Source organism: Sorex fumeus, unplaced genomic scaffold, assembly GCF_029834395.1.
Source record: "Sorex fumeus unplaced genomic scaffold, SorFum_2.1 ptg000063l, whole genome shotgun sequence".
Lineage (NCBI taxonomy): Eukaryota > Metazoa > Chordata > Mammalia > Eulipotyphla > Soricidae > Sorex > Sorex fumeus.
The window spans coordinates 38,027,469-38,044,016 of NW_026606120.1; the positions used below are offsets into that span (position 1 = coordinate 38,027,469).

Genomic DNA, 16,548 nt, shown 5'->3' on the forward strand with positions numbered 1-16,548 from the left:
GTACCAGAGGAGGAAAAATATGTGTGACTTGACTTCTTGAGTGACGCTCAGGAGGTCCTGTGGCTCCACCAGTGATTCTCAGGCAACTGGATCATGGGATTGGTGCAAGGGCTGTAGATGAGATGTGGCTTGGATTCTGAAGTGGGGGGGATTACAGGGCCACCCTGGTGATGCTGGGGAGCTCTAGGGCTGCACTGAGCAATGCTTGGGGGACCTTGTGGTGCTGAGAATCAAACCCAGCTTGGCCATGTTAACAGCTGTACTATGTCTTGCCCCAGGAGAAAAGTTTTTTTTTTTTTTTTTTTTAAAAACAAACAGTAGTGCAGCCAGGAAAAAAAATTCAAGATAAACAGAAGGGTATGATCTCATATTTGACGGGCTCAGCTCAACAGAGCAGGGGCTTGGATATGGGAGGAAAAACAGTCTGGTCAGAACTGTGTTAGGGAACAGAAAACGTCAGAACTAAGTTCAAATGAGAGTCATCTTGGTCTGTGTGGATTACAGGGTCTGAGGGTCTGGGAAGGCTTTCTCAAGAAACCCGGTTCTGTGGTTGCAGTGGAGACATCTGTGTGCATGGGACTCCTCAATTTTAGTGGAGGAGCAACTGTGGCATCAGCTTAGCTGGTTTTCCGTATCACTTTTGTCATTTAGCAGCTTAGTTTAAAGATTTCACAGTAACTACAATTCCGAAGGGGGAGGACATTAAAAAAGACTTCTCTTGGCATTATTATTCATGGCTAATGATTACTGAGTACTGACCACATACCAGGTAAAGTGCTGAGTATCTAGCATGCATTGCTTCACTATAACGTGCTCTTGAACTTGATGGGGTGGAAAATACCATTATCCCATTTTGCAAACGGAAGCACCAAGAGATCCTGCCCAGGACCATACAAGCAGCACACGAAGGACTGTGATATGAAATGGCCTGACTCCAAACCTATTTCTAGTTACTGTGCAAAATGCCCCCTCTGAAGGAAAAATTCACCTGCTACATGGTATTTGTTTGTTTGTGTCTGTGGGCTACAATGTGTTAGGTGTTCTCTAAAACCCTCAGCAAAATTCAGGTTCATTTGCATAGGAAACCATTATTTTATTTTATTTTTTGGGCAAATACTGGGCCACAATGGTGGTCCTAATTGATTACCCCTTGGCTCTGTGCTCCAAGGTCACCCCGGTAGTGCTTGGGGGACTATATTCGGTGTCAGAGACAGAACCTAGATCTGCCACAGTGAGGCAAGAGTCTTAACTCCTAAACTATCTCTCTACCTGAAACCATTATTTTATAGAGCCCAACAGTACCTCAGAGAATAGTCGTATCAATGTATATGTTGCAACCTTAAAAACAAAAGCCATTTGTGATTTCAAAAGATTATTTGGTGGAGAGCTTAGTGGGCTATACCTGGTGGTGCTCAGGGCTTACTGGTGGCTCATCACTCAAGGATTACTCCTGGTAGGGCTTGGGGGACCATATGGGTTCCTGGGATCAAACCCAGATGAACTATGAGCAAGGCAATTGCCTTACCTGTATCTCTTCTGCCTCACACAAGATCGCTTTTAAAACATTTGATATAGGGCATGGATTAGTGGGGGAAAGTTTAAACAGAAGTATGAAAACATGTTATTAAATGTATTTCGAAGTGTTAATGCTGTTACTTAGAAATCCAGCTTGGAGTCCACATACACATTCTTTAGCCTATACCTTTGGCATACTTCTGGTTTAGTAGGCCAAAAACAGTGCCTAGGATTAGCTTTATCAAAACCTTCCTTGGCGATTTAAGGGTCACTTTGCTTCAGACTCCTCAGCACAGAACCCCTGTCTAAAGTCCCTGTCACACCACCACTGGACCAGCTGAGTCTGACTGTGTTTCAGCTGTGTGCTCACTGCCACCAGCTCTCAGAAACCACACCACTTGTCTTTATCACTTCGCATGGGGGCGAAAGCCCAGTGATACCCACTCTAAGAGGCTTTTGTTAACTAGACCTCCCCGCTGTTTCCTTTTGAGGGATGGGGAAGAGCTACAGTTCAGGTTCAGTCCACTTCACAAAAAACTCTTCACTTCCTTGTTCAATAGACTGCAGGCTTGAATATAACACTAGACACGAATCACAGGAGCCTTCTGAGTTATAGAAAGATGCTCTTCTATCCCTGGGTGCACCAGAGACATCCCTGTTATCCAGTGTATAAAAATATCCACACGTGGTGGTAATGTGTTATAGTTTATACTCTTCTTGCTCCATGAAGAATTATGAGACAGTTATTTGCAATACATTTTGAAGTTCATTTTCAGCTGACTCTGTGTTATGGGTGCTTCCATCTGATGGATAAAGAAGCCCTGAGGCAGGGATGTTCTTGAATTATTATCTGCATAGCTAAGGCCCAGTAAACAGCCCTCTCTACATCCCTGCCTTGTTCCGTCAGGCACAGAAGGGAGGGAGATATTCCCACACAAAATACAGAGAATAGGGACAGTTTTTATTTTTTAAGTTCAGGTGTTTTCAATCACTTTATCAGGAAGGGGAAATAAGATTGACCCAGGTTGGGCTAAGTTGGGCAAAAATTGTGTGTGAGTGTGTGTTTATGATGCACAAACTCACATGTGCACTCATGTGTGCCCCTGAGACTAAACCCAATGTCTCAGACACACACACAGCAAGTGCTATACCACTGAGCTCATCTCTGTCCCCCCACCTACCCCTATGTTACTTTGAGTGTTTCCTGAGTCATTTTGGACTTGGCCAGTGGGAGGCGCTGGGAGGCAATGAGAGGCAGTGGGAGGCAGTGGGAGGCAGAGAGAGTGGGAGCTGGTGAGAGATGGTGGGAGGCAGTGGGAGATGGTGGGAGGCTGTAAGAGATGGTGGGAAGCGGTGGGAGATGGTGGGAGGCGGTGAGAGATGGTGGGAGGCAGTGAGAGATGGTGAGAGGCAGTGGGAAGCAGTGAGAGATGGTGGGAGGCGGTGGGGAGGAGTAAGAGGCAGTGGGAGGTGGTGGGAGGCAGAGAGAGGTGGTGGGAGGTGGTGAGAGATGGTGGGAAGTGGTGGGAGGCGGTGAGAAGCAGTGGGAGATGGTGGGAGGCAGAGAGAGGAGGGTGGGAGGTGGTGAGAGGCAGTGTAAGGCTATGGGAGGCAGTGAGAGATGATGGGAGGCGGTGGGGAGGAGTAAGAGGCAGTGGGAGGCAGTGGGAGGCAGAAAGAGGTGGTGGGAGGTGGTGGGAGGTGGTGAGAGGCAGTGAGAGATGGTGGAAGGCACTGGAAGGCGGTGGAAGGGTCACGAAGACATAGTAACTGGGTCAAATCTCAGCTCTGCCACTTTCTGGTTTGTGTGACCCTGGGCAAGGTACTTAACTTCTCTGAGTGACCATTTCCTCCTCTGCAAAATGAGATAATGATACTTACCTTGAAAAATCTTTGGGAGAATCAGATGAGAGATTATCTATAACATGTCAGGCTCCTGCTGGGAACTGAGTAAGAGAGGCAGGTGCTGGGTGAGCTGTTCACACTCTGGACCGTGGGGGCAGCCCGTGGGTTGGAGAACAGGGGTCTACAAGGCCCGGGGCTCTATCTGTCCTACTATGTGCGTATGGTGTGACACGGGTTCTGTTTGTTCCTCCTTTACACGCAGGGAACTCTGAAAATACCCTAATATTCTGGTTTAAAGAGACCTTTTTCATCTCAGTTTTTAAACTTGAACCCCACACTGGAATTTTTCCTTGAGAAAGCTGACAGAAGAGCTGAGATACAACGCAGGTAAAAATATGGAACAATGCATAGTGAAAAGACAAGAACATCATGACACATATTTTTGTTTTACCTCTTTTTCGAGGACTGACTCTAGGACCTTCCTACCTGCTCTACTCTGCCTGCTCGGCCTGGCCCCTGCTTCGAGGCATCTCTGTAGTGGCTGATCATGGTGGCCCCCGGGCTCCTCACCTGCTGAAAAGGACCTGTGCGCGGAGTGGCTCGGGGCCTCTGCAGCTCGGCTGTGCCCGGTCTCCTCCCTAGCCAGCTGCTCTCCGCCTCCAGAATGCCGCCCAACAAAACAAAAGCAGCACAGTGAGGATGCACCATGTCCCTGTTTGCCCCCCTTCTAGCTCCCTTTGACCAGCAAAACCTCCGAGAGAACTGGGAAACTAGGCAGTGTGGGAGCAACATCCTTGAAACTCTTCTTTCAAGTCATTTCTTGGTCCCAAGTGCAGAGGTCAGACAAGGAATCCGTATCAGGAAAGTTTTCCTTTGTTGCTAAACTGTGGGAGGTGGGGGGGATTGGAGAGCCCGGTCTGACCTACACGGGACCGGCTCCTCTCCCCTCCCTGATCCCGGGGAGGACAGCCCCTCCTTCAGGGACACTCTCTGTAAACCTGCACAGGGTCACTCTAGAAATCACCCCCGCCCCCACCCCCTGGAATCCTAGAGAGTTAAAACCAAATTCGAGACGCATCCGATTTTCTCTTTCCCACTGATTATCTTTGCGCAAAGTCTTGCCACGCTAGAAAGCGTATTCTGAGATGTTCTTTACTCTTTCCATGTCTCTAAACATGTGAGTTTCAGGGAAAAGCTTTTTTGGGTTGTTGTCTCGTAAACCCCACCTCCTATGCCTGAATTTCCAGTTTCTTTTCTCTCACAGTCCAGGTTCCTGATCTTCACAACCAGAGTTGCCAGCTCAACTCACAGCTTTAGCTCTGTGCTAGTCATGGTACTGCAGCTCACCCTCCAGTTAGTTCCACTTGGACAGGCTGAGAACCTACTGCATGGCAGCCTGTCCCTGCTCTGGGCAGGCGAGCCTCAGCAGCCGTGTCAGGATTCTGACCCTTTTGTTCTTCAAAAATAATCTCTATTATATCAAGGGATCGTTTTTGGTGTTAGAGGTAATTTTTCTTATAGAGAATTTGGTAAAAGTAACCGTTGAGAAATAACCACTATAGGATTGGAGTGATAGTACTGTGGGTAGGGCACTTGCCTTGCATGCAACCAACTTGGGTCCAATCCCCAAAATCCCAATATGGTCCCCTGAGCACTGCCAGGAGTCATTCTTGGGTTCAGAGCCAGAAATAACTCCGGAGCAGCGCTGGGTATGACCCATCCCTCACCCAAAAGAAATAACCACTATATTTTGGTGCATTCCTTCATATATACATGCATGTATACATATATGTATAGACATATATATGTATATATGCATACATCAGCACAAACACACATATATGCACATTCACTTTTTAATTTAACAGAAAAATTATTTTTTACATTTTGAGGGCAAAACAGAAAGATTGCAAACATGTGGGAAAGAAAAGCAGACCAGGTAGACCCATGCCAGCCCAGCCCTGAGACAGGCACAGATCCTTCATGGTCTCAAAAGGCCATGGATAGATGGCTAAAGACAATATCCTGAATACCTCTGCTCACAGCCATGTCAACAGCTACTGCTCAGAGAGCACATGGGAAACATATCCATAGACACACAGCTCCAAAATTCTCACAAGCAGAAGGTAGACACATAAAGCATCTTAAACAAGTATCTGAGCACTTCCAGTGCAGGCCTAACTCTGTCCCATAGTCTACGAGTCTGATCTTCATGGATCTATGGACACAGTTGCTGAGAGAAAAGTAAAGTAAGGGGGACAAGAACAAAAGAAAATGCTGTCTCACAAAATTTTAAGTGAAAGGACATTATAAGTTATTCTAAGAAAGGAGATATGTTCCAGCAATACTCTTTCTGAGGTCAGAAATGTGTTTCTTTAAACAGAGAAATCATTTTGGAGACACAGAGATACAGTATAGATTGGTAAACAATGGTGATTATGAATTGGGAGATCATTATATCTTAGTGAAGATAATATAGGTATATTCCACAAAATATATGTGATAGTTGAGTTCCGCAGGCAGTAAGAGAACCAGAGGTGGAGCAGGATCAAAGGAAGGCAGCTGAGTATCACAAAGTTCCAGGTCCTATTTGGGAGATATGCTACTCCTTAAATGCCCAGATAGTTGTTACATAAAAATCTAAAGCTAATGCCAGGTTGGCAGATGTGCAATTGCTGGGTTGGTAAGGTAAGGTAAGGTAAAGGCCCTCCCGTTGATCGTCGATTTGCTCGAGCGGGCCCAGTAACGTCTCCATTGGAGACTTTGTTGTTACTGTGTCTGGCATATCGAATCCTCTCGGTAGCTTGCCGGGCTCTCCGAGAGGGGTGGAGGAATCGAACTCAGGTCGGCCATGTTGGCTGCTTGTAAGGCGAACGTCCTACCCGCTGTGCTGTAAGGGAATAATATTTCCGGCAGAGACAGAGAATAAAGAGCTTACGAGGCTTAGAGGCGAAACTATGAACGGCAGTCTTAGCCAAAGAACATATCTGGGCAGTGGTGGTGGATAAGCTTAGGTTTAGTTCTGTTAAGTCAAGTGCAGTGAGTCATCCAACCACTGTGGAATCATGACACTGGATTCCAGAGTGGAAGACAGAGGCCTGTAGAACCACTGTGAAGAGAGAGTTTCACATGAGGAAAGGAGGTGAATGCAATGCAAAACCCAGAACACGAGTCTTGGGTATCAGGGAATGACTGTTTCTCTGGGGGCTGTCAGCAACACCGTGGGTAGTGTGAAGGCTGGAGTGGTGAGTGAGTTTGCAGAGCTAGAGAACGCCTCCACAGAGCAGGGTAAGATGAAGTGGGATAGCTGTGCATAGGTGTTGCCAGTGGGCATCACAGGGACAATGGTGGCCGGGGTAAAGCATGACATGAGTGGGCACTTGGCTGCTGTTACTTACTATGGTCCTGATGCTGTGCAAAAGAGAAAGTATCAGTAAAACCAAGTAAAGTAAAACCAAGGAAAAACATGACTGTCAAGTGACTGATAATCTGACACAGAAGAAAGACATACTGGCAATCAATTATTTGCAGGTGCAATTAGCAACATATAAATTGCTAATTATCCACCTCCTTTGGATAAAATAGAAATTTCATAGGATTTAGGCTACTACAGATGAATTATAGTGTAACACATAAGTGTCTCTAAAGAATCATGGTCAGAGGGCAAATTATATAAATATTTCTGGAGCTGTGCCTGTGATTTATCCTTAGTAAGTATGCTGCCGAAGGCTTTTACAGAGAAGTACAAGGTTGAAAGAAATGGTTTAGGAAGATGGATTGGAATAAGGAGAAAAGAAAATGTAAAAGGAAAATCACAGAAAGCACGAAGGACTTCTAAAGGCAGCTGAAATAATTTAAGCGAAGAGCGAAGTGGCCAAGTCTGACCAGGGTGGCATACCAGAGTTTTGGAGGGATTTTTCTCAGGACTTGGCAATGAACTATCAGGGAGGATGTCAAGACGAATCCATAGACACAGAACTGGAACTCTGGAAAAATCAATTTGTTCTTCCCCCACAAAGGGAAATAAAACCAGGTCAGTAGTTTCAAAAGAAGTAATTTCCTGGTGCTTTTCCTCAGAAAGCTGGACATCAGGTTGGAGACACCAACAGTGACCACATTCATGATGATGTCATTTGATCTTGTGTTTATCTGTTGGTTTTCTGGCTTCTAAGTAAAATGTCTCATTTCACTGAGCAGCTGCTTAAGACCGCAGCTGCTCCCTGAAAGTGTGTCTGGAACCGGTGCTCAGAGAATATGGCAAGAAATGAATAAACAACTAAGAGACTGCCATGAGGAGCAGAGTCACTTCAGAGATACAATCTTGGGATATTTTCTCAGGAACTACAGCTGAAATTACAGAAGTTATTGTTGAAGGTTGGCAATGATGAAAGAAAATAAATAGAAGTTTAAGTCTGGCTCTTACTGTGAGCAATATGTAAATGTTATAACATATATATATCATATATATGTATGTATGCATGTTATCACATAACCAAGTGTACATTAGATGTCTGAAGGAAACGAAGAGTGCTTGGCAGCATAAAGAAAGAGAAGAGGTGCTGAATGGATGTACTGGAGCAGAGTATAAAGGATGGATTTGCAGGTCAGAGTAACAGTACAGTGGTCAGGACACTTGTCTTGTACATGGCCGACCTGGGTTCTATCCCTGGCACCCCAAGCTCTGCTAGAAGTGATCCCTGAGCTCAGAGCTAGGAGTAAGCCCTGAGTACCACCATGGGTGGCCCTCCAGCCCCCAAATAAATAAATGATGAACTTCAGAGTGCTATGACTAGTAAACGCTTTGAATCCAGAGCAAGAATGAGACACTACAAGGCAACTGATAAATCAAGGTGAAAAAAACGTAATTGTATAACTATAATGCTAAAAGCCCTTTGGTGTTTTGGGGTTTTATTCAATAATGAAGTCCTTATTTCCTTTGAACTGTGTCCTTTGTGCACTCACGATGGCACAATCGATCATTTCAGTCTAGCCTCTACATTCATCTCACAAATGTACCTGCCCTTGAGCCAGGTACATTTACTTGGCATGCCCACAGTTCAGCCTATGATATCCTTTCTCCCTTACTTTCCTCTTTCTGTTGGATCCATTCAAAATGAGTCTACTTCCTGCTTCCAATGTCAGTATTGTTGGGACAAATTCCACCTGTTTAATAAAGTCTAATGTTGAAGCTTCTCTGATCATCTCAAATGAGAAGTTACATTTTTAAAAGAAACTACGCTTGGTCACAAATTCTTGTTTGTTCTTCATTAATTCACCTGACAAACATTTATTGGGTATCTTCTATAAATCAGTACTTCATTGCATTTGGTGATGCAGTTTGGGGTGTGCAAAGCATGTCTCTCCAAAGATTCTATGCCTTTTCAGTCTAAGAGCTAAGGGACGATATCGAGGGGTTGAGGAGTGGTATACAGAATGTGGGGACCTAGAATTTTAAAATGAGATCACCTTGGCTGTAGAGTAAAGAAGATAATGGAGGGAAGTAAGGATGAATGCTTGAAGATAGCTGGAAGGAAGGCTTCTTGTAAGCCATGTCCGAGGACAGTGGCTTCGACTGTAGTCGGTAACACAGGGGCTCAGTATCTCTGGTTTTGGTTCTCTTTTTTTGTTTCTAGCAACAGCCATGCACAGAAGTGGTCGGGGGCCAGAACAGAGAAGGGAACAAATCATGCTTCCTGTGTGCAAAGCATATGCTCATCTGCTGAGTCTCTCTCTCTCTCTCTCTCTCTCTCTCTCTCTCTCTCTCCCTCTCTCTCTCCCTCCCTCCCTCTCTCTCTCTCTCTCTCTCTCTCTCTCTCTCTCTCTCTCCACATGGGGCTTCTGAGCAGACACACTACATTGAACATAATTCTACTTCCTGCTGACAATTACAAATATCTATAAGGACATCCTTATAGATACTACGACATGCCTGGTTATATATCACCCTTCTTACATTGACTAAAGAAAACTGAATGATTTCAGCTTCCGTTTTCCACTGCCTTTTGCTTATATAATTTTTCTACTTCCTCTATTTCCATGAGTAGCCAAGTCTTTGTGGATATAGTACTTTAATATATAATACCCTCTTCTAATTTTCTTATGGGAAGGGCAAGGGTTGTAAGAATTAAATATACTATTAAGATTCTACAGGGATTTTTAAAAAATGTATAAATACTTCCTTGCTAGACCATTGATTTTCCTGTCAGAGAACTGAGCTCTAAATCCTAGGCATGTATCATATTTTTGTCTAACATATTTCATTATTTTGTGTTATCTGTCATATCATACATGGAACAAAATGCGACAAATGCATTTTAAAAAGCCAACTAGTCCTTATTCTTTAAAACAAAGCTGTCTCTAGGGATAACAGAAACCCACATTACATATAAAGTTTCCACGTTGGTACTCAATTCTGTGGAGAAATGGCAAGTTGTATTCTGAATTACTAAATAAAGTAATATTTCAAGCCTACATGCCTGTAACTTACAAATCTATTCCCTTCAGAATGTCACTCTCTGATTACCAAGACACAATGGAGAAAGTCAACGACCAGCCACAGAGCAAAAGCAGATATTTACAACACGTATAGCCAACGAAGGACTAATATCCAGAATATATGAAGAAATCCTAAAATACGTAATATAAATTCAGATAACCAGGTAAAAAGACTTGAATAGAAACATTATAAAATAGACTCCAAAGGCACCCACAAATATACGGAAGGAATATTCAATCTCATAAGTAAGGAAATGCAAATTAAACCCACAAATAGATATTACTACATACCCACCAGATACAAAAAATGTTGAAGTCTGGTAATATCAAATATGGGTGGGGATGTACACCAATGTGAAAATTTCAAACATATACTGGAAGTGCATAAATTTAGAATCAGAATTTTTGAAAAAAATAGTTTATGTCATATAGAAAAATTGAATTAATATATCACACAACATGTATATACATACACATATGTATATATGCCTATAACCTAGAAAGTTCATTTTAGACCCTAGAGAAACTCAAGTGCATACAAACAAGGGTATATATGAAGAATATTCATAGCAGCACTATTCAGAATAACCCCAAATATCCCATGTACAATCAGATAAATACACTGGTATAGTCATACAATAGAATACTACAGAACAATGAAAACGAATGAACTATACATATTAGCAAGGGTGAAAATAATAAAAATGAGTTAAATGATAGCAGACACACAGAAACCAAACCATATAGTTCTAGTCATATAAATTTTTTTTAAACATCACATTGAAACTATGTTCCTTAGGGACACATACGTAGCATGTAAAATTATAAAGAAAAGGATGTTCTTATTATGAAGTCAAGAGAACGGTTACCTTTAGGGGAGAAGGACAGGGTTGTGACCAGGGAGGGGCACACAGGGGACTTCTGGAAAGCTGGTAGTGTCCTGCTTTCGTGACCTGCATGGTTATTACATGTATGTTCACTGCATGGTTATCACATGTATCTTCACTTTATAATTACACATTCAATTACTTAGTATTTTTTTATCAGTATATATACATTAACACTCTAAAAAAGTTTAAAGGTTCAATATAAATCAGATCTTATCATTAGGAACATATTTTATCTACAGAAATAAGAGAATAAATAACAATTAATTAGACACAAGCCCAGCAGTCTCATTTAGGTAATACTTTAAATATATATGATACACTTCAATAAAACCAATAGAAAATAATGTTGCGATATTAGCAATTAAACAAAACATACAAGATCAATAATGCTTAAGGATTGTTTTGAAAGACTCTTATCAGAATGGAAAACGAGCATGTGTTTATACACTAGATTACAAGACTCTGGGACCCTGCGGTTCTCACACTGCTATGGAGAGTACAGATTGGAATCATGCCCACAGAGGTGACGTGACAGCATCTGTCAAAGTTCAAATACAGTGTATTCCATTTGCGGCACTAATTCTGCTCCTGGGAAGTTACCTTGTTCATAGGCTCACACCTTACAAGAATAAGAAACTACATACCTTACAAGAATATTAATGTTAGCTCTGTTGTGGTAAAAGAGTAAGAGCATCTGATATAGCGATCGATGGGAAACAATAAAAAATAATGCAACTGAAATAATGGAATTACTTTTTTGCCAAGACGTGAGCAAAAATAATGAAGCATCTTAAAATAATTCCCTAGATTTGTCACATGGAAAAAGGTACAAAATAATACTTATTATAAAAAATACTTATTATTTACTGCTTGTTTAAGAAGTATACAGAATAGGTATATGTTTGTATTTTAAAGGAATGTCTCTAGAAGAATACCTACATATTGAATCATGTCTGTGTATCACCGGGTCAAATATTCATTTTCATAATCAGGTTTAATTAGATAGTTATAAACAAGTATGCGGTTCTGGTAAAGATCCTACAGAGACTGGTTTTGTTTTTGTTTTGGAACCATATCCAGAGATGCTCAGGGGTTACTCCTAGTTCTGCAATCCGGAATTATTACTGATGGTGCTTCGGGGTATCATATGGAATTCTGGCGATCAAATCTGGGGTGGCTGCATGCAAAGCAAGTGTCTACCGGCTATACTATCCGGGCCCTCGAAAGGAATTTTCTAACTATGAAAGCTAATAGCTAATTTAAAGTAAAATTCTATATCAAAAGAAAATATTTCTTTTGACGAAATACGCAGCAGCACTGCCCCTTTTATTAAAAAAATACTGTCCTGATTATAGTAATTATTTTGGGGGTGAAAACTGATACAATAGAGGAGAAATATAAAGAAAGATAAAATTCAGGGTTAAGCTCAAATTTCCATCCTGGTGCAAAAACCTCTGGTTCCCAGGCTGTTTGTTGTTCAAAGCAGATATATTTCTGTTACAAAATGTAGCATATTGTGTGGTAAATATGTATCCCATCTGACATTCAGTTTTGTAGTTTCTCTGCTGCCTACCTAGCATAGCAACTGGCATACAGGAAATGCTAATTATAACTGTCTCATACCATAAAATCACAAAACTTGTATATAGCTATCTTATTTGTACCATATTTAAGAGATTTGAATCTCATGGTATCTGCTCATCCACGGACAATCAATAAATTCTGTTCAATACTAAAAAAAGAATTTCATGTCCTACATTCGACAATATTTTCTATTCTGGTAGAAACTCAATATTGATATTTTCCATGAACTATACTTCTTCTTGGTCATGCATTAGTCACAGTGCCTACTGGTTTACCCTCTATATAATACCACCAAACTCTGAGTTGATCTCTACATTTTCCTATTAAAACTATTGCTTTAAATATAAATGAAAGGATTTAAAACATATGCTACATTTTTTCCCTTTGGGGATTTTAAAAGATTTTTTTCACACTACAATAATGGTCCTAAAATCAGTGTGGGAAAAGGCATTAAGATGTGACTGTCCCGAGAACACACTGGGTTGCTCAGGACTAGGGTCGCACCATGAGTGCCCCCTAACAAGCAGTGCTCCACTCCACTCCCTAATCCTTGGACTTTTATGCGTAATTTTTCCTCAAGGAATGTTGTTTCTCTGATATTTTTGTTTTACAACAGAGAAGAAGCACACATATATTTGGGTGATGAGAAGACTTCCTGATCTTTTCTCCTTTTCCAGACCGTTCACCTGCCAAGAACAGGGCCTTCCCTAAGGAGGAGTCTCCAGGCTGCGGCTACCACTCAAAGATAACAGCGGGAGGGGAAAAGTGGGAAACTAGCCACAATAATTCCCAAATGATCTTTTGAAAAACTTAGAAAAATAATCAGCTTCAGTGGTGTCAGTTAGAGAAAAATCGAGGTAAAAATCAGAAGCAAGTTCTGACGAGTTTCAAGTGCCTCCAAAGTGGGTATCAGCACAAGAGGGGAAGGTATGCATGAGCCTCCAGGAAGATTTCCCAGGTCCTCCAGGTCGAGAAAAGGGCCCATCCTGTGGCGAGCACTCAAGAACGGACAATGAATTAATAAATGAGATTAAAAAGAGAACACACATCAAAATCTTGAGGAAGGGGTGAAGTAATGAATTTTTAGTACCTTCCATAGCTCACTAAGTCTGCTACCCATGTGTAAGTGAGAAATGCAAAGCTTTATGAAAAAGTTTAAACAACAACAACAAAAAAGCATTTCTTCAGCTGCAAGAACAGTGGGAAGCAGGAGGCAAGAAAGAGACACAGTGAAAGAGCCTGCCTCTTCCTCCAGCGCAGTTTCAGTCCACAGTGGCAGTGCGTCCTGGCCTTGGGGCCGTGTGTATGCAACCGTCAAGATGCCTTCCGTGGCCAGCAGCTGGGAGAAACAGCCCCCGCCATTCCTAGCAATGCAAATGGCAGTTGGCCGTTTCCAACAGAACCAACTACAGCATTAAACAGCAGAAAAGGAGACTGTGACCATTCTGAATTTGGAAGCCTTGACCTTCAGCCCTGCCTGGGAGTGTGGAACAGTGACTGTCAGCCTAGGCACATAAGGGGAGCCCTCACACAAACTACCTGGGAACAAAGGGGAAAGAGTGGACGGAAGTAGCAGCGCCTAGGCAGCCCTGCACCTGTGTCCAGCGGGGTTATCCTAACACGGGCAGCGCTGACGGTGGTGGGGGCTCCCCCTCCAGTGTGCATGGGCCACTCACGGCCATGGGGAAGACCCCGAGTGGCGCCTCACTGCAGGTTTATCTAAAGGCACCCTGGAGAAAAGTCCCCTTTGTGTCTCAGGAAGACTACCTCTGGTAATAGGATCACTTCATTCATTCATTCCAGGGTCATGCCATCCATCCCCACCAGAAGTTACACTGGCCAGGGCCGAGGGTGGGGTGGTGAGGAAGGGAAGGCAAAACCCATGCAGGCACCTTCATCTAAGCTCAAGACCAAGAAATCCAGACATGTAGTCCACTCTCTGGCCAGCAGACTCTCCCCACTTTATGGGCACAGGAAACATGTCAAGGTTTACAGCATAGCACAGATGAGCAAAGGCAGCTCCAGTGAAGGCAGAAGCGGCCACCCTGCCCAAGCCCCTCCCCGGCTCATCTCTGCTCTCACACTGCTCTGCTCCCGGTGTGGATTCCTGGGCACAGTTTCTACCTGAGGGTTCCACAAGAGTTCCTCCTCCTGACCACCGGAGAGTGATTCCATCGACCAAGGAGCTCTGTTTGTTTCATGAACAGCATGCCCCCTGTTTGCCCAGCTTCGCTAAGGTAGATTCTGCTCTGCTCTGCGCTCAGAGTACTTTTCCTTTTTAACAGACAAGGGAGGAATTAAAAAGGCGGGCGGCCTGCCAAGAGCTCTGCGCAGCCAAACCCGAGAGCTGCCACTTCACCATGCCCGTGGCCCACCAGCCTCGCTGCCCGCTCTGCTCACCCTTCCCAGGCCGCTCCTTCTCCTGCCACCTTCTCCCTGGCAGAATCCGGAAGGGTGGGAGATGTACTTACTTGATGCTTGTTGGCCCTGGACTGGCGCCAGCTAATCCACCTTAACATGGTGTCTCGCTCTCAGACTTGCTTCCTCTTTCTACCCAACTTTAGGACATCGCATGTGAGTTTATGCTGGGCTGAGGTGAACTGCGCAGGGCTGGAGCCTTGCTGTCCCTGGCATCTTACAGGCAGTGGCCCATCTTGCTACATCTCAGTGCTTCCTGCCAAGATCCAAAAGCCCAACCAGAAACTGGCCTTGGGAGGCCTGAAGACTGTGAAGGGAAGGATCACATCCCAGTCAAGGCCACTACATGAGTCACAAGTGCTTGGTATCAAGGAGTCTGTAACGGGCACTCATACTTGAGAAGTATCTTTTCCTTCTGCATATTATAGCCCCAGAAACACTGGTCTGGGAGGCAGAATCATTTAGTAATTCACAGGGATTCTCTGTAGATTTGCTAGGGCCAGGCAGAGTGGTACAGAGACACACAGAGAGAAGGGGGTGACAATAGGGTTTTTCCCTTTACAAGGGTCTATGAGCTGAACTCCACGGTCCCTACAAAAGCATTATGCTTAGAAATCTAATTGAACAGGCAAAAGGGTGACTTGTGTTGAGGTCATAGGTATGTCATCAGCTGGTTTTGTCTTGGACTGGTTTTGGACTTGGAGGAAGGTTATTTCTTTTCATCCTTTTAAAAATGACAATGGCAAGGACTAGGGAATTTCTGAGATTTCTTTATCTCTAAGATTGTGGTTTCAAATTCTAAATGCACCAATGTCAAACCCAGTCTCTGGCCACCCCAGCAGCTGTCACATACAGATATAATATAGCGGCACCTTTTCCAGTTCCTTCCATTTCTGTAACAGATACCTGCTCAAGGTTACCATCAGAAATGAAGTTTCGTGCAGCAGAATTGTTAGCAAAGTACCCTGCACTCTGTCTGTGTTCATCTTTGTGTGCTGCCTGACTTAGGAAACTTGTTTGCTTTTTCAGATGATAAGTATGAGTTTCTAAAGAGATATTTCAAAGCCAGGGAGTAATTATCAAAATACTGAATAAAATAATGCTATTATGGAAGAGAGTACTTCATGAACCATGCAGTATCTTTCAGTAACGTAACTTAATATCCACTGGAGGCATGCAATGCTGGAAGTCAGGTATTGACTTAAGGAACTTTTCACTGAAGTGAAAACTGATTGCAACTCACACTGAGTCACTCTGCTTGGAAAACTCAGCAGCATCTTCATGCTCAGAAGGGGGAGCTGTGATTCTGGGAAGGGACTAGAGCACAGAGAGAAAGGAAGTTCCCAGGGGACCAGGGGCTAGGAAATCTACGTTCCCTTGTCCACTATACCAGGCCCCCTCCTCTAGCCACTGATCAGTACTGGTCAGAGTTGCAAAGGGTGGGGCGGGGATGAGAGGGAGTTATTTTCTTTTTGTGGGTTGGGGTCACATCTGGCAGTGCTTGTATTGGGCTTTAAACTTGCGAGTGTGATGGATGTTTCCTAGCTGGAGTGACGACTGAGTCTGAGAGCCCAGAATGCCTCAGGAGCTGCACAGCAAGCCTGGCACTCTGCCCTGGCAAGCAAGCACGCTGGAGGCCCTCACTGCGGGGCTTTGAAAAGGTGAGTGTTGATGTCAGATACATCCTCTGCAGGCTCAGGTGGCAGAAAATATTATGATGTACTCTTTTCAGGCAGATGAGGCTTAGAAGGTGGGTTTTGTACTTAGATAAGAAGCAACACAAATCTATCCCTGTGAAGTT

The 16,548-nt window shown here is 43.5% G+C and overlaps 1 protein-coding gene across 22 annotated transcripts in view; it reads right to left on the reverse strand.

Moving 5' to 3' along the window:
- The window catches only part of KALRN (kalirin RhoGEF kinase), a 792,058-nt gene that overhangs the window by 209,889 nt on the left and 565,621 nt on the right, over nucleotides 1-16,548 (reverse strand). For 9 of the 22 annotated variants that reach the window (XM_056127408.1, XM_056127407.1, XM_056127414.1 and 6 more), the window contains exon 34: nucleotides 10,725-10,808. The exons of the other annotated variants lie outside the window; for them this stretch is intronic. In XM_056127408.1, coding sequence (XP_055983383.1) covers nucleotides 10,725-10,808 — 84 coding nt within the window. The remainder of the gene's footprint in view (nucleotides 1-10,724; nucleotides 10,809-16,548) is intronic. 22 annotated transcript variants of the gene reach the window in all.